The following is a 21,562-nucleotide window of genomic DNA, read 5'->3' as shown; positions in this document are numbered from 1 at the left end:
AGCAACTCCAGTGGGCCGGCAGGTCGCCCCCTAGAGTGGCGCCGCCATGGCGCCTCATATATACCCCTGCCGGCCCACCCGCTCCTCAGTTCCTTCTTGCCGGCTACTCCGACAGTGGGGAAGGAGGGCGGGTGTGGAATGGATATGAGCAACACATCTCGAAGAACAACAGTTACAAAGGTGAGTAACCGTCTTTTCTTCTTCGAGTGATTGCTCATATCCATTCCAGTTAGGTGAATCCCAAGCCATACCTAGGCGGTGGGGTCGGAGTGAGAAGTAGCGGCATGGAGCACTGCAGATCCGAAGGCCGCGTCCTCTCTGGACTGCTGGACCAGGGCGTAGTGGGAAGCAAAGGTGCGGACCGATGACCAGGTCGCTGCCCGACAGATTTCCTGGATGGGCACACGGGCGAGGAAAGCCAGAGACGACGCCTGCGCCCTTGTAGAGTGTGCAGTCACACGGCCTGTAGGAACGTGAGCCAAGTCATAGCAGGTCCTGATACAGGACGTTACCCACGAGGATAACCTCTGCGAGGAAATGGGAAGCCCCTTAATGCGGTCCGCTACTGCCACGAAAAGCTGGGGGGATTTGCGGAACGGTTTGGTCCTCTCCACATAAAACGCGAGAGCCCGACGGACATCAAGCGAATGGAGTTGTTGTTCCCTGCGTGAAGAATGAGGCTTCGGGAAAAAAACTGGGAGGAAGATCTCCTGGTTGACGTGAAAGGCTGAGACCACCTTGGGGAGAAAGGCAGGGTGCGGTCTCAGCTGCACCTTATCTTTATGGAAGACCGTATACGGGGGATCTACCGTGAGAGTCCGGAGTTCCGACACCCGTCTAGCTGAGGTAATGGCTACTAAAAAGGCAGTCTTCCAAGAAAGATAGAGCAGGGAGCAAGTCGCTAATGGCTCAAAGGGGGGCCCCATGAGCCGAGACAAAACCAGGTTAAGATCCCAGGTAGGGGCAGGGGGTCGGACGTTAGGGTATAGACGTTCCAATCCCTTAAGGAATCTAGTCACTGTCGGGTGAGAGAAAACGGAGCGGCCGTCCCCACCTGGGTGAAAGGTGGAGATAGCCGCCAGGTGGACCCGAAGGGACGATATCGCCAGGCCCTGTTGCTTGAGGGACCAAATATAGTCCAAAATATTGGCCACCGAAACTTCCATCGGGAGGAAACCCCTCTCCGTGCATCAACAGGAGAAACGCTTCCACTTGGCCGAGTATGTCGCTCTAGTGGAAGGCTTCCTGCTGCCCAAGAGTACTTCACGTACCGGGGTGGAGCAGCGTAACTCGGATCTGGTCAGTCACGCACGAGCCACGCTGCTAGGTGCAGCGACTGGAGGTCCGGGTGACAGAGAGTACCGTGGTCCTGGGTGATCAGGTCCGGGTGAAGGGGCAGGGGAACTGGGTTGGCTATGGCCAGGTCCAGCAACATGGGGTACCAATGTTGCCTGGGCCACGCCGGGGCTACCATGATCACACAGGCCCTGTTCCTGCGCACCTTCAGAAGGACCTTGTGGACCAGCGGGAACGGGGGGAACGCGTAGAACAAGTGGGTCGTCCACGGAATAAGGAAGGCGTCCGCTAGAGACCCGGGTTCCCGGCCCTGAGAGGAGCAGAACGCCTGGCATTTCCTGTTCCCCCTGGACGCGAAGAGGTCAACGCGGGGACAACCCCACCTCTGGAAGATCGAGAGGGCGACGTCCGGGCGGAGGGACCACTCGTGCGCGAGGAAGGATCTGCTCAGGCGGTCCGCCAGCGTGTTCCGTGCTCCGGGGAGGAAGGAAGCCGTGAGGTGAATGGAGTGGGCTATACAAAAGTCCCAGAGTCGCATCGCCTCGTGACATAGGGGAGAGGATCTGGTGCCGCCCTGCTTGTTGATATAGTACATGGTCGTCGTGTTGTCGGTGAATACCGCGACACAACAACCTCGAAGCTGGTGACAGAACGTTTGACAAGCAAGGCGGACCGCTCTCAACTCCCGCATGTTGATGTGTAGCTCCACCTCCTGCGGGGACCACAGGCCCTGTGTTCTCAGGGTTCCCAGGTGGGCCCCCCAGCCGAGATCTGAGGCGTCCGTCGTTAGGGACACCGAGGGATGGGGTGGGTGGAATGGGAGCCCCGCACACACGACGGACTGGTCTAGCCACCAACTGAGGGAATCCAACACCCCCTGGGGGATTGTGATAAGCGTGTCTAGTGACTGCCTTGCCGGCCGGTAATGTGCGATGAGCCAAGACTGGAGGGGCCTCATGCGGAGCCGTGCATACCCTGTCACAAACGTGCAGGCCGCCATATGGCCTAACAGGGTTAGGCATGTCCGTATCGATGTCAGGGGGGCTGCCAGCAAGCGCTGAATGATCGCCGACAACGACTGGAACCTGGGCAACTGTAGAAGGGCCCTGGCCAAGGTGGAGTCCAGGACGGCCCCAATGAACTCCACCCTCTGCGAGGGGAGCAGAGTGGACTTGTCCACGTTGATCATGAGGCCCAAGGTAGCAAACAGGCCAGTGATCCTGCGGACGTGGCTGCGGACCTGCAGCTCTGACGTGCCCCGAATTAGCCAATCGTCGAGGTAAGGGAACACGTGAATGCGACTGCGCCGAAGATGTGCCACAACGACAGCCATGCATTTTGTGAATACCCTCGGAGCCGTAGAGAGGCCAAACGGGAGGACCGCGAATTGGTAGTGATGGCGGTCGTCCACGAACCGAAGGAAACGTCTGTGGTGTGGCCATATGGCAATATGAAAATAAGCATCCTGCATGTTGAGGGCGGCATACCAGTCTCCAGGATCCAGGGATGGGATAATGGTCCCCAGGGATACCATGCGGAACTTCAACTTCACTAGATATTTGTTGAGCTCTCGCAGGTCGAGGATAGGTCTGAGGCCTCCCTTGGCCTTGGGGATCAGAAAGTAGCGGGAATAAAACCCCTTGCCCCTCTCATTCTCCGGACTCGCCTCTATAGCTCCTTTGTCGAGGAGCGTCTGCACCTCCTGGCGGAGGAATTGCTCGTGAGAGGGGTCCCTGAAGAGGGACGAGGGTGGGGGGCGGGAGGGAGGAAAAGATATAAACTGCAGACGGTATCCCGTCTGCACCGTGCGTAAGACCCAGCGGTCGGATGTTATTTGGGTCCACGCCTGGAGGAAAAACGAAAGGCGGTTGGAAAACGGGGGGGAAGGATCCATGGGGGACACTGGTACTACACCCTCGGGCGCACCTTCAAAACGAAGGTTTGGGTCCAGGTGGGGCTTTAGAGGAGCTTTGGTTTTGCCCCCCTTGATTCCCCAACTACCTGCGCCTGCCATTTCTGCCGCGGCGCCTATTAAGGTCCTGCCGCTGGCGGAACTGGGGGTACGGCCGGCGCTGCTGCTGTTGTTGCGGCCGGAAGGGTCTGCGTTGCGTCCCAGGCGTGTGCATCCCAAGGGAGCGCATAATGACCCGATTGTCCTTGAGACTTTTCAGTCTGGGGTCTGTTTTCTCCGAGAACAGGCCCTGGCCTTCGAATGGGAGGTCCTGGATGGTGTATTGGAGCTCCGGTGGAAGGCCAGAAACCTGAAGCCAGGAGATGCGGCGCATCGTCACCCCTGAGGCGAGGGTATGGGCAGCCGAGTCCGCAGCGTCCAAGGAGGCCTGCAACGAGGTTCTTGCGACCTTCTTGCCCTCGTCAAGAATCGCAGCAAATTCTTGACGCGCCTCCTGTGGCAACAGCTCTTTGAACATATCCGCTGCCACCCAAGAGTTAAAGGCATAGCGGCTAAGAAGGGCTTGCTGGTTGGAAACCCTGAGCTGAAGGGCCCCCGCCGAATAGACCTTGCGGCCGACGAGGTCCATACGCCTGGCCTCCTTGGATTTGGGGGCTGGGGCTTCCTGCCCATGACGCTCCCTCTCGTTCACCGACTGTACCATGAGGGAGCATGGTGTCGGGTGAATATGGAGGTACTCACAGCCCTTGGAGGGGGCCATGTACTTCCTTTCGACGCCCCGTGCAGTAGGGGGGATGGAGGCCGGCGATTGCCAGATCGTATTGGCGTTGGCCTGGATCGTCCGAATAAAGGGCAGGGCGACCCTAGTGGGAGCATCGGAGGAGAGGATGCTGACGACGGGATCCTCGATCTCAGAGACCTCCTCAGCTTGCAGGCTCAAGTTCTGTGCTATGCACCTGAGAAGGTCCTGATGTGCCCTGAGATCTAGCGGAGGAGGGCTGTTGGAAGAAGTGCCTGCCACCGCCTCATCGGGAGAAGATGATGAGGAGACCCCCGGCAAGAGAGTGTCCAGCGGGGGGTCTGCCTCAGCCCTCGCCTCTGACTCCGGAGGGAGCTCAGGATCTTGTTGTTTTGACCCGTCCTCCCCGTCCGGGGAGGGGGGGGGCGAGACAACGACGCCTCTGGCGCCCTGTGCTCTGTCGTCGCAGGCCTAGGAGGAAGCTGTTGGGGGCCCCGGGCTTGGTGATACGTCCAGGGTGTCCAGAACCCCCACTGCTGCGGTCCCTGGTCCTGGTGCGGAGGGTCTTGGAAAAGGGCCGCTTGTCTGTCAGTGCCCAGCGCATATACACTGTCAGCCTGCGACGACACCGACGGCTGTCTGGAAGGCCATGGAGGGGCCGACCGCGGCTGGTAAGAGTCTCCGCTTCCTGGCGCCGAAGATGTTCTCGGTGCCGGGGACCGGTACCGGGAGTCATACCGGTGCCGGGATCGGGACCGGTACCGGCCGCTGACTCGGTGCCGGGATCGGGACCGGGACCTGCCACCGACGCGGTGCCGGGAGGTCGACCGGGACCGGGACCTGCCACCAGCTCGGTGCCAGGAGGTCGACCGGGGCGCTGATCGACGGCGGGAATGGCACCTAGAGTCCCGGTGCCGGTATCGGTGGCTGGAACCAGACCGGGACTGTCTGGAGGCCGATCGGTGCCGCAAGTATGACCGGTACCGCTGAGGGGAGCGGTGCCGGGACTGCGAGCGGCGGCGGGATCTTGAGCGACCACGGTGCCGGGACCTCGACAGCGAGCGTGAGTCCCAAGACGGCGCTCTCATCATTGGTTTGCCTCTGGATGCCACCCGCACCGAAGGTACCGGGGGTGGAGGCTGAGTTGGCTCAGTCAGGGCAATGAGGTCCCATGCCGAGGCGAAGGTCTTCGGCGTTGATGGGACCAATAGCTCAACCCCAGATCTTATGGGGGAGCTCGGCGGGACCAGACTCGACGGACCCTCCAGGCCCGGAGTCGACGGGATCCCTGTCGGTAGCGCCGCGACAGATGTAGGTGCCGGGCGCTCCACTCGAGTCTGCCTGGATGGAGTTGCAGACTTCGAGGGCCTTGCTTCTGTACCCGGTGCCGGGGAAGGTCGGTGCCGGGGAGTCTTTCCGGTGCCGGCGCGATCCGGTGCTGGTGTCGAGGTGACGGTCTGCGAAGCTGCCGGGTCGAGTGCCGCTTCCATGAGGAGAGTCCTAAGTCTCTGGTCTCTCTCCTTCTTTGTTCTAGGCTTAAAAGCCTTACAAATGCGGCACTTGTCCGATATGTGCGATTCCCTCAGGCACTTTAGGCACGCGTCGTGAGGGTCACTGGTTGGCATCGGCTTCTTACAGGCCGCACATTGCTTGAAGCCCGGCGAACCAGGCATGAGCCCGGTGCCGGGTGCTGGGGAGGGCTACGGCCCAAACCAGCTAACAAATATTTACAAATATTATTTACACTATTTACTATATTACTACTTAACTAACTACACTTAACTACTAACTACAACTATAAACAGTAGAACAAGGAGAGCTAGGGACGTGGAGGACAGCTATGCCGCGCTCCACAGTTCCAACGACCGACACGGCGGTAAGAAGGAACTGAGGAGCGGGTGGGCCGGCAGGGTTATATATCAGGTGCCATGGCGGCGCCACTCTAGGGGGCAACCTGCCGGCCCACTGGAGTTGCTAGGGTAAAAAGTTTCCGACGAACGTGCACGCACGGCGCGCACACCTAACTGGAATGGATATGAGCAATCACTCGAAGAAGAACGGATGTTTAGCTATGGGAGCTGCCACAAATGAGACCTGGCAAAAAACCCCACAGCTCAGTTTCAAGAGGTTAATTTAATCTCCTTTGAAATGTTACCCTTCACTCTATCTCCATCCTTAGCTCCCCTCTATTTGTTTCTTCTTCCTCTATGAATCCTGCCTCCAACTTTTTCCTCTGCTCTTGTCTTTTGTCCCTTCTCCATCTCATCTCCTCCCCTTACCTTTAGTGACAGCATAAAGCAAGAATCCAAAACCAAGTCCCTAGCTTGACCTTCACTCACTCCAGAGAAGGAACAATTTTCACTCTGTTGTGACCTAATCTCTCCCCCCCCCCCCCATCCTCCTGCCGAACTAGGAAGTGGAATATGACAAACTCTGTATTCATCTTCTTTTTGGGAGACCAGGTTAGCTGATGGATTGCCTTTGACATGGAGGAAGGGAAGTATCATGATAGACCTAGCCCCACTTTCCAAAAAAGCAACCAACCTGCGTCTGCCCTAAAGAGAAATCCTTCTGGGTTTCAAAGATACAGCATGTCACAAATCTGAGGACTTAGTTGCTGCATAGTGTAGCATATATCTGACAATAAGGCACAAACATGACAACTGATTCAGTGATTTGTCTGTTATCTCACTGTTATCTAGCCTATGTACTTATCTCCAGATGCTTCACACTCCAATGGCCACTACAATGTAGGCAGTCTGCCAAATACTCAACATCCTGCCAAGGTCACAGTAAAGCTGTCCTCTGTGCAGAAGCAATGAACCTCTTAAACAGAGAATTTCTCATCCAAGATACCCAGGAGGAGAAAGAATTCAGACCGGATTAGCCTAAGACAGGATGCTCTTAGAGGTACATTTTATACAGGGCTGCTTTTTTGCAGACACATACTACATCTGCAGAAGTGTCTGAGTGAAAAAATAACTGCAGGCACAAAATTAAGTAGTCTGAGCCTCTGCCTACTTGGACTGTGCCTGCAGTGAGACAGAGGTACAACTATTCAGATTTGTGCCACATTTCAATGGCTGGCATAAATCTTGCACCCTCAAACAAGAAAGCAACTCTTCTGAAATAGTACCAGCTTAGGAAAGAGACTATTTTTCTGTTCAGTGTAGCACTACACATATTGTTGGTGTTTAACAATTTAACAAATAATCTCAAACTGAGTATTAATGCATAGCTTAACTGGTTCTGGGCTGTAAGGGAATCCCGCTGCTGGTGCTTAGCACTTGTATATTGCATCAAGACATCCTTAGTCTCTATAGCAAATGCTTAGCAATAGGAAAGGTGACATGATCTATGTATTTATAAATTTTTGTTGGTAATAAAGTATACAGCTCCAATCTGAATCAAGTAGGTGTTTCTATAGATAAGCGGTTAAATTTAAAACCTCTTGTGGAGTCAGTTCACTGAATGATATCACAGTCATTTCTATATTTCCATTAGAAATATGACAAAAAGGTAAAAAAATAAGAAAAAACGATTGACAGTACTTTAAATGAAGTAATTTTGTATTAACCTGGCCATTAGCAAATCCTTCAAATCCATCGATGACAGCAAACATGTTGTGACCTTCAGTTATGCCAACTCTTACTGCAGATCGGACAGCAGCATTCATACCAGCTGCAGGGGCACCTACATTTAAAACTGCCACATTAAAATTAGTCTGCAAAAGAAAGAGAAAACAATTGTTAGACAGAATGTACAACAGTGAAGTGACTGACAGATATTCTAATTTTACATAGCAACTGTATAGTAAAAAGATCTACAGCAATTTTCAAAAGTTTAAAAAAACTGTTCTAGATTTAAGTGGGTGAAAAGGTTTCAGCACATTATCTTCAAATTTTAAAAAGCCATATAGAAACAATCAGTAAAGGAACAAAAGATCTAGCTTTTCTATTTTATTTTAAAACAGTTTTGTCCAAGAGCTGCATTTGACTTGAAGATCAAATCACACAGGATCTTGTATTTTTGTTCTAACAGAGTCAAAAAAAATATGACAGAAAAAAACTTGTTATCCACTTGGTGTCAGAATATCAGTGCAGAAATTTGCAACAAAAAACACCCAAAATAGGCAAGGAAAAGAGTGGGAAGGGACACGTTTTGGTCCAGTGGCATAACCACTAAGCATGTGTCATCAGCTGACTCATGGAACAGAAAAGACATCAGCTTCAAATTAAAATGCCTGCTAAATCCTTATGCGGGCAAGATACTATAACAACAGGTCACTTAAAGAGACTTTCACTGTGGGATTATGGTTCAGAGATGATATTTATACAACACAAACTACTTTTGGGTAAGTAATGTTGCTATCGACTGGAATTAAAAGTATTTAGGTAAAGGTTTTTAGTTCTTTCAGAGTTCAGAATGTCTCTCTATTTAATTCTGCAGTGAAGCCAGGATAATGAACATGTGTATTGCAGTGATTTTGCAGATAAGGCTACAACATCAGATAGAGGTTTATGACTTTACTAAAGAGCAGAGCAGAGAACAAGCTGGGCTATCAGGAGAAAAGTGCTTAATAAAACAAGATCTGCAATAATAAAGGGAAACAGAACATCAGGTAATTTGTGTTTTGTACACACGCTTTTATCTGTGTCAAAGTCCCTCTTTGCTTAATTATGAATTTACCTTGGATATGTCAAAACAATTGTTTGAAGGTGGATTTACAGGAGAGCACATTCAGTATTTCTCAGGTAACCAAATACACACAACGTTGTCATAAGATGTTCCTTTTATTTATAGGTCAGATATATAGGGTCCGATTCTGATGTCACATCAGTTTTGGAATAGCAAATATTCTTTTCTGCAAAGGAGTTACTCCTACTTCACCCTGATGTAACTGAGACCACAGATTCTTTCCTAAAGAAACAGCTCTATGCTTTGATTTCTATTGTAAGTGCTAAAAGTAATGACAAGTCAAAATGAGCTTTGTCAGGGTAAAAACAAGTCAAGTTGTTGAGTAAAAAAATAGCAAAACATCTTTCAGACTAATTTTAACCATGGTTCATAGAACTCTACTAAACTCACGCCTTCTCTACAACAAGCAACATCTGAAATGGAGAAGTGTTCTTTTCAAATTAATCACTGGTTATTTTCCTTGAAAGCTGTACTAAAAGAAATAAATCTTTAAATTATAACTACACCTCTACTTCGATATAACGCTGTCCTTGGGAGCCAAAAAATCTTACCGCTTTATAGGTGAAACCGTGTTATATTGAACTTGCTTTAATCCACCGGAGTGCACAGCCCCGCCTCCCCAGAGCACTACTTTACCGCGTTATATCCAAATTTGTGTTATATCGGGTGGCATTATATCGAGGTAGAGGTGTATGAGACATCAGGCCAGATCCTCAGACAGTGTAAATCAGTGCAGCTCCATTGACTTCCATGAAGCCATGCTGATCTACACCAGTTAAGAATATGACCCATTACTTTTAAATGAAAGAAGTCTATATTCATAATACACAGAATTTGGTTTCATATTTCCACAGTTGAAACTAATACTGCCAAAAAAATCTTAAGGATAGAACTAAAACTTTGCATGGCTTACCTTCTGGAGAAGTTAAACTATGTTATTTTACATTTAGTAAGGGTGAAGCATTCAAGAGCTAGTGAACAGCAGAAGCAAAATGCAAAATAGTCTGAGCTTGTGTGGTAGCACTCATTAAGCTTTAAGCGATTTGTTAATTACATTCAGCAGCATCTCCACATTAAAATGACATGCATTAAAATGCTCTGCACGGATTTTGGCATAGCAATGGCCTAACTTTGGAGGAAATTCTTCCATTTTCAATCTCAAAAGAGAACAAACATTTTTGGTTTTTTCCCCTAAAGATTACAGAGTTTAAAAAACAAACAGTTGCTAACAAAAATCATAGTATTCATGCAAATACTGCCTGGGCAGTGTTATTTCCCAGCCATTGTGCCATAGAGTGTGACAGTGCACATCAGCCTGTGTTGGCCTGTAGTGAAGAGTCTAATTTTCCAGTATTTGAAGGAATGCTATGCTGCTGCACACTTGGGATCATACCCAGCAAAGCACTGAAGTAGTACAGCTGACTTTCTATGACTTTTACTCTGCAAGAAATAGGCATGACTTTGCTGGATCAGGGCCTTATTATATACAGTATGTAGAATGCATGTGTATGCTTTTATTTATTAAGACTCTATAACAAAATATTAAGTTTGGGCTGCTAATTTATATGCAAGTCAAATTTAAAAGAACATAGTATCAACTGTCTGTCCAAAAGGATTTTATGCTGAGTAATTTATGAAAAGTTTTGTACTGCAAATTGATATTAAATTTTCTTCTGCTGCCTTCAAGGAGACATTTAATTTGCCTGATGACTAAGCCTTCACACATGGTACTGGTAAATCTTACATAATATTGTGGCTATAAAAATGGAATTGCTGTAGTCGTTAAATCTTTTTGCTTACACATGACTGATGGTGAGTAACATTTGGATACTTCTGTTGCCCCACTGCCAGAATTTTGCATCCTAATATGTAAAGACTGGAATAGCTAGTAGAGGAATTTATTATCTGACCTTCTTGGATATCAAAGAAAAGATCATTTTTCTTGGACATCACCTCAATATTCATCTAATAATGAATAGACTGGAGAAATCATCTTACCATTACTCAACCCTAGACCATGGAACTAGAGGGTAGACCCTTATTTGCTCCCAGGACTAAGAACTGTCATTAAGTTATTAAACTATGATAACACTATGGTAATTCAGACATCTACAGATCTCATGCTCTTTGCTTTTATTCTCCACTGACCTCTTCGTTCTTCATTAGTATTTTATACCAATATTACAATTTTCAGCATTGGGCCCTTAACTCATGCAAGTAGTCTACTTGAGTTTGCAGGATCGGGCACCCTGTCTTTTATAACCCTCTGTCAATACACATGATATGGCTTGGGATAAACATGCCACGATAGGATAAGCATTAAAAATTTCTACTGAGAAAATGGTTATCAGTACATTATGAATCTTCATTTTACAGAAATCAATTTAAGTTTCATTTTAGAGTTATTACACAAACTCTCAAATTCCGGGGGGGGGGGGGGGGGTTGAGTGAAAAAGGCTTGATATAAATAAATCTGTGGAAAAACTGAAGCACAAGTCCTGAAAATTCTACCATCCAGCTGCTGAGCACAAGTGTAAAATAATTAAAAGGGCAAATAAAATCTCATTACCATGCAAAACTAGAACATACTCTCAAAACCTACAAAGTTTACTGAGCTGTCTAAGGTTAATCACTGTGCAAGTAATTACGTACACTACATGAGAGATCGTCCTGTAAAAGAGAACAGAAAGATTTTAAAGTAACAGGCTACTCCTACAGACATTTTCTGCTAATTAACAACCTACCGATTGTAACGAGATAGTAACGACAATCCTACAGTGCAAGAGTTCTCTGTACAAATGGATTAATACTCAAAACTTAATAAATTACTCAAGAAACAAAATCTTCATCAAGAAACTTAGACAATGAAAAATGTTTATTTATTTATTTTTCACTAGAATACTATGGGTGATTCCGTTACTAGTATACGGAGCAATGCTGATTTATACCAGCCGAGAATTATTATCTTACCATAGATTTTTTTAAGTTATTTTTCTTTCTGTAATAGGTCACTACATTATTATATTCTTGGCTTTTCTATTCTTGCTTCTTCCATTCCACCCTGTTCTTGTCTTTTCCCCCCAGTAAGTTTGACTAGTTTTCTGTGTGTGTTTGCTTTGATAATTATATAAACTCCTGTGACACAGTATATCAACAGTTCATTTACATGTTTTCTCTTTAGTGAAAAGCAGTTTTCTGGATATTTTTAAACTGCCAAGCACCTAAACAATTTAAATCCAAAACCTCTTAACAGTTACAAAACAAAACCAAAAACATTTATTTGATCAAATCCTAACAGTTACAGGCCAACCTACAATACCCACTAATGCCATACAGAGCAAGACTATAGCCAAATTTTATATATATATTAGCCTAAAGCTAAACTCCTATGTTTAGGTATCTAAATAAATGGCCTGTTTTTTCAAAGCTGCTGTGCTGATCATCCATCAGCTTCCATTACGATCAACAGATTCTACTAAGTGCTTGGCACTCCTGAAAATCAGACCACTGATTTAGGCATCTAAATATGCACTTTGGAACCCGATTTAGGCTCCTATTTTTGATAATCTTTGACTTTATGCCTAAAGTTTCCTCTGCCCTGTTTTTTCCCTCTGCAATTTTATTTATTTCTAGTTTTAAAATGGTCTCTACTTGATATTTCTTGTTTCTTTCATTGCCTGATTTCCTTTAAAGCATAAGTTCTTCCTGGTTTTATCTATCTGCATGTTGCCATACTTTCTCAGTTCCTATATATGTATATAAAATCAATATTTTCTGTATTCATGTTTAAACTCTTAGCCAGTAGCTGAAAACGGCAATAAATCTAAGCCAGAAAGTTTATACTCTAGCAATTCCATTTTTCCAAAGACTATGGAAAGTTTGGCATTTTCCTTTTATAAAATAAAGAGACCTGTGATCAAACTTAAAAATATAAAACCCATAGCTTTCTCAGAAGAAAAACCTAACAGGCTAACTAAACCCAATTCAGCGGAAGAGGGAAAGAAAGGAAGCACAACTACACATCTAGCAGCATTAAGGGTTTGAGAGCCTAATCACACATTTCATGCAGAGAGAAAACTAGATGTAATGTTTCCAAAGCTCTGAGACTGCAGAACATATATGGCAGAAAACCTAAGTGGAGGAAGGGTTAGTAAACATTACAGAGAAGGCATTGCCAGCTAATGATACAGAGTTCAAGAATTCATGGAGAATCCTGACCCACATTCTGGGGATCTCAAGGCATCTACGTAGAATACTTTCCTTTGTCTGTGGATATGATGCCATTGTTTGGCAGTCTGCAACTGCATCTGTAACACCACACCTCAGGGGTGGGTCCTCAGCAACGGGGTTTGAACCTGGGACCTCTGGCTCTATATGCATAGAGCCTCTACTGCCTGAGAAAAAAGTCTCATATCTGTTACCTTAGGCTGTATAAGACACAACCTCTTTGGCCCCACTACCACTACAGGGGAACAGAGCACCACACTCAATAATGTGGTATGGGAATATTTTTGCAAACTAAAATGGCATGTTTGGTTTGCACTACACGTGGAGATGATGATATTAGCCGTTCACAACATTTTTGGGTGGCCACCTGGTATGTGAATGTTCCCTAATTTTAACCTGATTTTTTTTTCCAAATATATATATATATATTTCATTATTCGTGATCTGTGGTGTAGCATAAATCACCTAAATTGCCTGTTGTTGTTTCTTCTTCCTGATTGGATGAGTTTATACTCATCCATTCAGGAAGAAGAAACAACAACAGGCAATTTAGGTGATTTATCCTACACCACAGATCATGAATAATGAAAACGGAATAGTCAAAATGAACAAACTGTGACTAGCCCACAGGCTGAAATTTGTTTACATAAACTGTTTGGTGAAAGCTTCCTAATAATGAATATACTGGTAGGAATCAACACTGGTTTATGAATAATTCACAAACTAGAGAAGAATCAGGGTTATTTTGCCACTAATCTATGCACAATGAATGGTTAGATCAGTCCCATGTGGCATACACAGCTGCTGACCCAACTCTACCTTCTAATCTTCTAGCCACACACACTGAGGTCTCACAAAGTATTTCGCCCGTTGGATGCTGAGGTGAGGAATCTTCCTACCCAGTGTCCTCTCCCTTTCCACCAAGACTTTCAGGCTCTTTTAAGTCTGAGTACTTTGCTTTTGCATCCTTCCATGCCACGCCACATAGGGCAGCAAAATGCGAAGCACTATCACATAGATATACAGCAACAGGCACCATAGATAAACCCATGATAGATAAGTTCCTTGGAAAGGAATTTCCTAGGAAGAATATTACTTGGCTTTAAAAGACTATTACTCTATACCAATTTTATGATGAGAATCCAAGTGTCTCCTACCAAGCCTCTATCTTTCATTAAAGTTTTGATTTTAATTATATCAAATACAGTACAAGATTATTTTTAGAGAAACAGTTGTTAAATTCCAAACTGAAAATATTGTTTTAAGTTTCTTTGTTAAAATATTCCAGACAAAAATTATTCTGTGCACTAGACAGAAAAACAGAATGGCTCATTTAATTATTCATGCCGTATAACTTACCTTTGGAAGTTCTGTATCTGGTTTTCTGTGAGACAATAATTTGTAGGTGTTAAGGTTGTTTTCAAAGCTCCTAAAGAAGGAAAAATAATGTTTTCATTACGTAGTTTTTAAATGCTTTGAAAGAAAATGTGTGTTTTTGTAACTAATAAGGATCTCTTTACCTATGCGGTTTTGACAAGTTGCTAAATTTGGCACTCTGCATCCCAAATAGAAGCCACACACATTATAGACCCCAAAAACCAGAGTTCTGATTTTACAGAGATGATTTAGAAAGATGAAAGGGGCTGTTAGTATTGTTCTCATTACCTGCTAGTATCAGACAAGGTCTCCGCTAAAAGCACATACAGGGTCATAATTTTTTTACAATCAGAAGTGATCCTTTTAGTGATGGAAGGAGGATCATTCTCCTATTGCTATTCACTTTTAGCCCTGAATATGCATGTATGGAAAGCAGCAGGATAGCCAGACTTAACTGTCATACCAGAGAGGAGAAAATTTAACCTCAAACACTATTACATTTTCTACAAGAAAGTGGCAACAGGAAGCTTCACTTTTACCCCTAACTGACATGAATGAGGGTGCAAGGTTGCCTCACAAAAACTGAAAGGCAAGATTCAAAACTTACAGCAATTAAGCTGGTTCAGGAAGTGCCATTGACTAGGCAATGACCATTTCTAGTCTGCGGAAGAGAAAAGGAAACTAAGGATTTTAGTTTAGGAGATGCACGTTCTTCAGCAGAAGTTATTCTTCTGAGCTCGGTGAAATTTTGTTATGGGATTGAGACTGATAGGTATGAACTCACCCTTCAGTAAACATAACTGTAAACATAAGCCCCAACTAAGACAAAAGGAGTGTCTGAACCTGCCCAAGAGCTTTTCCTGAGTATTGCTTTCAGAGATACAGCCTAATGGAGCAGCTGAAAGCCTGGAAGAAATCTGAGGAGAAGGTTTGGGGTCAAGGATGCAGGCTGACTAACATGCTCTTCGTGCTGTGAGCAAAAGAAGCTGTTTCTGGCTATTAGATTCCTTTTGCATTCAAAGACACAGGATCTTGTAGGTTCTTTGTAAATAACCAAAACTACATCAAAGTAATACCTTTCTACCATCAATTCTATTCCCAGCTGGAACAGCCACAGGCCCCAAACTGACTAGCTGCTCAGATCAAAAGGGCAACATTATTAAACTAAAGAGTAAATAAGACAGCAACTCAAGTTACAGTTGCTGACCTTAAAAACTTTACAACATTATCTTTGCAACTACCAGAAATTAATATGACTTAGTATGGGGAACGCCTAGGGAGTATACTGTGGTAATACTATTTATTTACAAAAACTATTGACAAGTATTAAAGATAATAATGACTATATCTTACTCTCTAAAGTGCTAATTCTCATTATATATAAATTTACAAGTGAATATACTGACTTACATAAGGAAACACATTTTGATCAGGTAGCATTCACCCACTTTAACCAAAATCACAGTGACTTTCTAAATTCAGACACTTAACAGGAATCACATTGTTTGTTTGTAACGTTAAATCACAGATGCAAAACATTTTAAAAACTGGAAAGATGAAAAATCTAGAACCCTGAAAATAATATAAAGTATTTAAAGTAACAGTGAGAATCTCACTAAAATCCTTCTAAAATTTAACAGGCAAAGTATTATTACAGATAGGGAAGAATGTGTTTTCTCATTAAACAACTTGAAGCAATAATTGATTTGTTTCTCTCATACTAACTTTCACAAATCCTTAATAGAGTTGCTGTTTTCACAGCGATCTAATGCAGTGCTTATAAAACAGGCACTTTTAGTAGGCCTGCCCACGCTAATACGCTATGTACTTGGTTCCAAATTTTATGCATAAGCAAACACATTCAATCATTAGCATTATCAGTCACCCCAGATAAACAATCTTGTTGACTCATTTCTGCTTGAATTGTAGACTTACATCAGGATCGAAGTCTATGTTAAAGTCTTAAGGCAAGCTGCAGTTAATTATTGTTTCCTATCTTTGAAAATTATAGGAATATCAACTTTTATTACTGTCCTTTCTAGGAAATCTCTGAAACCTCCTCTACCACTGTTACTGGAAATATAATTAACTACATTATTTAAAATAAAATAGCCAGAGTTATTGTAACCCACATGCCTGGTACTGCAGCATTTGACTTTGTTTCTCTTAGTAGAGGAAGAGAAGTAGTGGAGAAGAGACCTAGATCTTGGCTGGATATTCTGTCTCTGCACACATGCAGAGAGCAGGACAGGGCAGTTCAGTCAGAAGGGCATAGAAACTGTAGAACAGGGTGTGGGAGTTAAACTAACATGCTCAGGAGCTGGTTCCGAGGCTCTGTAGGAAGCTCTCATTGTGGGCAACCAACTGGGCAGGTCATACTCTAGTCACCCTCTGAGAACTGGGCCAGTCAGAGTGCAAGGGAGGGAAAGGTTATCAGTATAGGAGTTAAAGACAGCCCTGTGGACTCAGTGGCTGATTGACACAGGACCAAGTGATGCATCTGCCATGTGGACTGAGTTCCAATCCCTGTGCCACTTTGGATACAAGATACTGTTTCAACAAGGACTGAGAGGACTGGTCAGCTGCTAACCTGAGGGCTGCACTCCTGCTAGCTGTGGAGATCCACGGACTGTTTGTTTGCTGACAGGGTTCAGAAGTGTTTTAAAGGACTGAGATGCTGCTATTTTTCAGGCTCTGCAGAGTCCAGGTGACACACACAACATACCATAGTCACACCATAAAGACTGAAAAATCATCTCTGAGAGAAGATCAGAGCAGAAAGTGTTTTGATGTGTGCTAACGAACAGAAAATGTTATGCTGAAACCTTATATTTGAATGTTTGTAACAGAAACAAAAGGGGGAAGGTCTGTATAAGGAACGCCAGCAGATTTACTGTCTCAGAGATTTTGCTTAAAAGTTATTCATAGTATTCCAAATACTATTTATCACATTTTATCCTATTTCAAGTGTGTTTTGTGCGCATTAAATGTTTGCTTAACTAAGAAAGTGTGGTGCTCTCTTTGAAATTGATTGGGGAATATTACCATCTATTTAGCAGAGTCTTACATACAATAGTCCTGAGGTTTAACTCTGCGTAATGCTTTCTGAAAAATCCTATAAAGACTGAACTCTTGCCTATGCTTCAGCAAAGCATTAAGCTGAGGTGCAGTTGGAAGGAGAATGGATAGTTATGCAGAATAATGCATGAGCATCCCCAGGCCCCAGAACATTAACGGGAAGGCAAAGCAGTTCAGTATCTACTAAAGCAGATAGATGGGTGTGATTTGATGTGTCGTACCTTCCACGAAGTCTCACAGCCTCACAAAACTTTCTTTCATCCATTGCTTTCTGTACTTCTTGAGTCTTAAAAATTAATGAAAAGAATAGAATAAAAGGTTAGTAAACTAAGGACTGTACTGTAAATGGATCTGTTCTGAAACAGCACTGGTATTTGGAATCCTGAAAGGACAATCTGTTGTTTGATTTGTTCTCTGTTGTGACCTGCATCACACTTGCATTCTTATATTTTTCTTTCCATTTCTATAGAGAACAAGCAGGTTTGAGGGTGGGAGAGGGAAGATTGGCACCTAAAAAGGCCACAGAGGGAGAATTTCTTTTTAATTTAAATTGGGATAAACACTGAATAATTTTGGAGGACACCAGATTGATACAAATGAGCATAATGGATAGAGATTTTGTAATCAAAGAGACAAGGTGCAAAATGAAAGATTCAGATGAAACTGAAAAACAATACTGGTTTCCATATCTGAAAAAAAGCAGCAATGTTTCTTTGTTGGACAGCATTTATCAGTGATTATCCTAAAACAACTGCATAGTAATTACACACAGCAATGGCACAAGAACAGATCATTATTAGCAAGTTAAGTGTTCCATTCATGTGTCATAACTAATAGCAGACCATTGATTGTTAGAGCACTTTGTTATAGTTAATGAATAAGTGTAAACTGGCTCTTCTCCCGGAACTCACCATCTGCACACACTCCATTAAAGGCAGACGGACAGCTTGGTTCCCAGACAGGGACACAACACAAGCAGGAGTATCTGGTGTAGCCTCTAGAAGGGCCAGGACAGCTTCCACGCCCATACGACTTGCCTGAAAATAAAATATATAGAGAGATGTCTCTGTATTTGGGGATGTACTCAGTATTAAAAGGAGTAAATTAGTTGGCTCCCACCACAGAAACAGGGAAGTACCTGAGATTTCTCTTTACATCGTTAAAACAATCACTCCTTGATAACTGTGATCACAGCTGGTTATGTTTAGTGTACTGTGACCCACAAGACAAGTAAGACTGCTCTCACGGCTGGCTTGTCAAGCCCACTGCACAGTCAGGTTTTGATCAGAGCTCTTCTAAAGGAAATAGGATTACTAGTAAATATGATTATTAATAAATACATTACAGTGAAAAAAGAATGACCTTAAATCTCCCCAACTACTTATATGGCCTCCATATACAGCACTTATCAGTAGTTACTGACCATGTATATGCGCATGCTCTCTGCAAATCCACAAAACATATCTTTCATTAATTTAAGTTGGTGATTTGATATGCAGCACTGCAAGGATGTGCAAGGCAGTCTAAAGCCAGATGTACACTAGAAACTTTTGCCAGTATAGTAATGCTTCTGTGTAGTGTGATTATTTTTTATGACGTTTATATATCAGCACTACCCCTAGTGTAGTTGCAGTTGTACTGGCAAAAAAAGCCCTCTTTAACCAGCAATGCTTATTTCATCTGGGGAACTGGTATAAACTATACTAGCAAGAGCACTTTTTTTTTTACCATATAAGCTGTGTCTATGCTAGGAGAGTTTGTCCGTATGGCTATACTGCTATAGCTATACCAGCAAACACTCCCTAGTGGAGACAAGGTCTTACACTTTGTCCCCCAATTCGAGGTGATTAATATGCATGTATATAGGATTTTGCTGTACATAAATCCATATTTTTGTGTAACTACCAGTTCTTCTGTCCATTCAGGGCGATGCCTAAAATAGCAGGATGGCCCTTAACCAAAAAAAAATTACACACATAAGTATTGATTTCAGTGGACTGATTTGGATTTGATGTGATTCTCCAATTGTGGATTAAATTGCTCTCCTATAGAAAGGCAGCAATGGAATCAGCAAAGAGTTAGGAGCCTGTAGTTACTGAGTGCTAAACCTGGCTCTGCCACAGTCTCTGTATGTTGCCTAGGGCAAACCACATTACTATTCTGTTGCTTGAGTTGGGGACAATAATTATATTTGGCTACTTCACAAAAGTATTGAGGGTATTAACTGATTTTTATAAATGATTCAAAATTCTAGAATGAAAATGTATGCATAAGTGGAATCATACTGCTACTACTGTTGCAACATGCACTCTTCCAGGTTTGCAGACAGACATACGTTATCACTATAGGTTCACTCACCAAAATTCTATCAAAAGCTGAAGGAGTACCACCTCTTTGAACATGTCCCAGGATAGTCACACGAGTGTCAAATCCCAGCTGCTGAACCACAAGCTGCAAAGAATTTCAAAGTGTAAATGAGAAATATAAAATACCAGTCTTACAACGGTAGTTATATAGTGTGCACATATTGGGAATACTATAATATTATACTGTATATAATATAAACGTTCACATATCAACAATGGTGACACAACTAAGGAATTTACTTAAGTCTCTTTGCGTCTAGGTTAGGAAAACTAATCTCCAGACTCCCACTGTGAAGGAAGGAATGTTCAGTTTAATAATGGTAAAGAAGTTGTTTTGGCTACAATACTTTAAGTAGAGAGACACATACTGATGTCATTTATTTAGTAATAAACGAGCACTTAGAAAAACAGTCCTTAACCTTATAAAAAAGGTTTAAACATCACAATTAGGAGTCTGGAAAAAATAATCTACTGCAATAGGGTTTCTTTATAGCCATATTATAAATATACAATACTAAATATCTTGGAGTAATTGTGCAATTAAAGCTCCAGTGAAGGCATTTAGCCTTATACAGATTTTCTGATTCACTGCCTTTGGCTGATGTCCATGAACAAAAGGAGGTGTAACGATTTGTTCCAGAAACTTTGGGATCCCCCAAACTAAAAATGTTGGGTTTTATCCCTCTCAGTAACAGTAAAATTTGTCCAGTTTAATAGCCTGATGTTTTTCTTAGGAAAAATCATAGAGAATGAAATAATTTTATACTGAAAAAAGTGCACAAAGAGACACAAAAGAAAAACATATACAGTTATTTACTGTCTCCAGCTACATTTTATTTTCAGTCCATTTATTCATAAGTAAAGTACAAGTCCAGGATCACTAAAATAGGAACATTCATCAAAATCTCCTCTGTTACAGAATAAAGTTAGAATGTAAGCAAACACAAATAAGTACTGAATACCTTCCCCTCTCCTACAAGGCCAGCAAGGAGATGTCTGAACACCTTACTCTCTCTCCCAAAGAGTTACATTTCGTGTTATTTACAGCTTCCTAGATATTTTAACAGACTGAAGTCTGTGTAACAAGCAAGTAGTGTTTCTCTCTGTAAATAACAAGATGAGTAACAACTATTTTGCACACTTTTACTTAAAAACTTTAATCGGTGCAACTAATTTGTAGTTTTTTTAATGGAGTACAATTCTATATTGATAAGTCAACGACTACTTCATTATTTTAGTGCTCCTGAAAAGTGCCAGACTGACAGCTATGGAGAACAAAGTGCTGTAATCACAGAACAGGTGAAGCACGAGCAGTGTCAGCTCAAGTTTCCCGGCACCATTCTGTCAATGAATGTGTTCCAAAAAGGACTATTTCCAAGCATGAGAGGGTAATTCCACTCTCAGTGCCTGTTTAATCCTCGGCCTTGGTGAGATTTCCCCAAATGTTACCTTTACTGGTAAATTGTGACGATAAGGGCATCATTAGTCCAGCAGGAACTTGACAGCCCGTCACTTAATTTCCACAAGGACCACCAGATACCATCATATAATAATTAATGATCTGAGACAAATTTAAGCAGATCTCCTAGAGATCAAGTCTCTAAAAATATCGCTTCATTGGCTGCCCTCTAATTTAACAAAAAAATAGGCCCCAATCCAAAATTCATTGAAACTAATTGAAAAATTCCCCTTTATCTCAATGAGCTCTGGATTAAGTCCACAAAGCAGAAGTATAAAAATGCAACTGGCAAGTACTGTAAAAGGCTGTTTTACCAGAATGCTTGTGGAAATTCTAGTTTTAGCAGTGGAAAGGGAACTACACTAAATTATACCCACAGCAGAAACTGCATTACAATGAGGTTCAATACT

General features: G+C 43.5%; 1 protein-coding gene across 3 annotated transcripts in view; it reads right to left on the bottom strand.

The window, feature by feature from the left end:
• The window catches only part of PFKP (phosphofructokinase, platelet), an 83,006-nt gene that overhangs the window by 28,239 nt on the left and 33,205 nt on the right, over positions 1–21,562 (bottom strand). For all 3 annotated transcript variants that reach the window (XM_050942239.1, XM_050942237.1, XM_050942238.1), the window contains exons 9-13: positions 19,686–19,778; positions 18,239–18,364; positions 17,549–17,613; positions 14,232–14,301; positions 7,525–7,671 (exon numbers count right to left, since the gene is read on the bottom strand). In XM_050942239.1, the coding sequence (XP_050798196.1) occupies positions 7,525–7,671; positions 14,232–14,301; positions 17,549–17,613; positions 18,239–18,364; positions 19,686–19,778 (501 nt within the window). The remainder of the gene's footprint in view (positions 1–7,524; positions 7,672–14,231; positions 14,302–17,548; positions 17,614–18,238; positions 18,365–19,685; positions 19,779–21,562) is intronic.

Source organism: Gopherus flavomarginatus, chromosome 2 (assembly GCF_025201925.1).
Source record: "Gopherus flavomarginatus isolate rGopFla2 chromosome 2, rGopFla2.mat.asm, whole genome shotgun sequence".
Classification (NCBI taxonomy): domain Eukaryota; kingdom Metazoa; phylum Chordata; order Testudines; family Testudinidae; genus Gopherus; species Gopherus flavomarginatus.
Note: the sequence above shows the minus strand (reverse complement) of the source record. Positions and strands in the feature narration are given on the sequence as shown.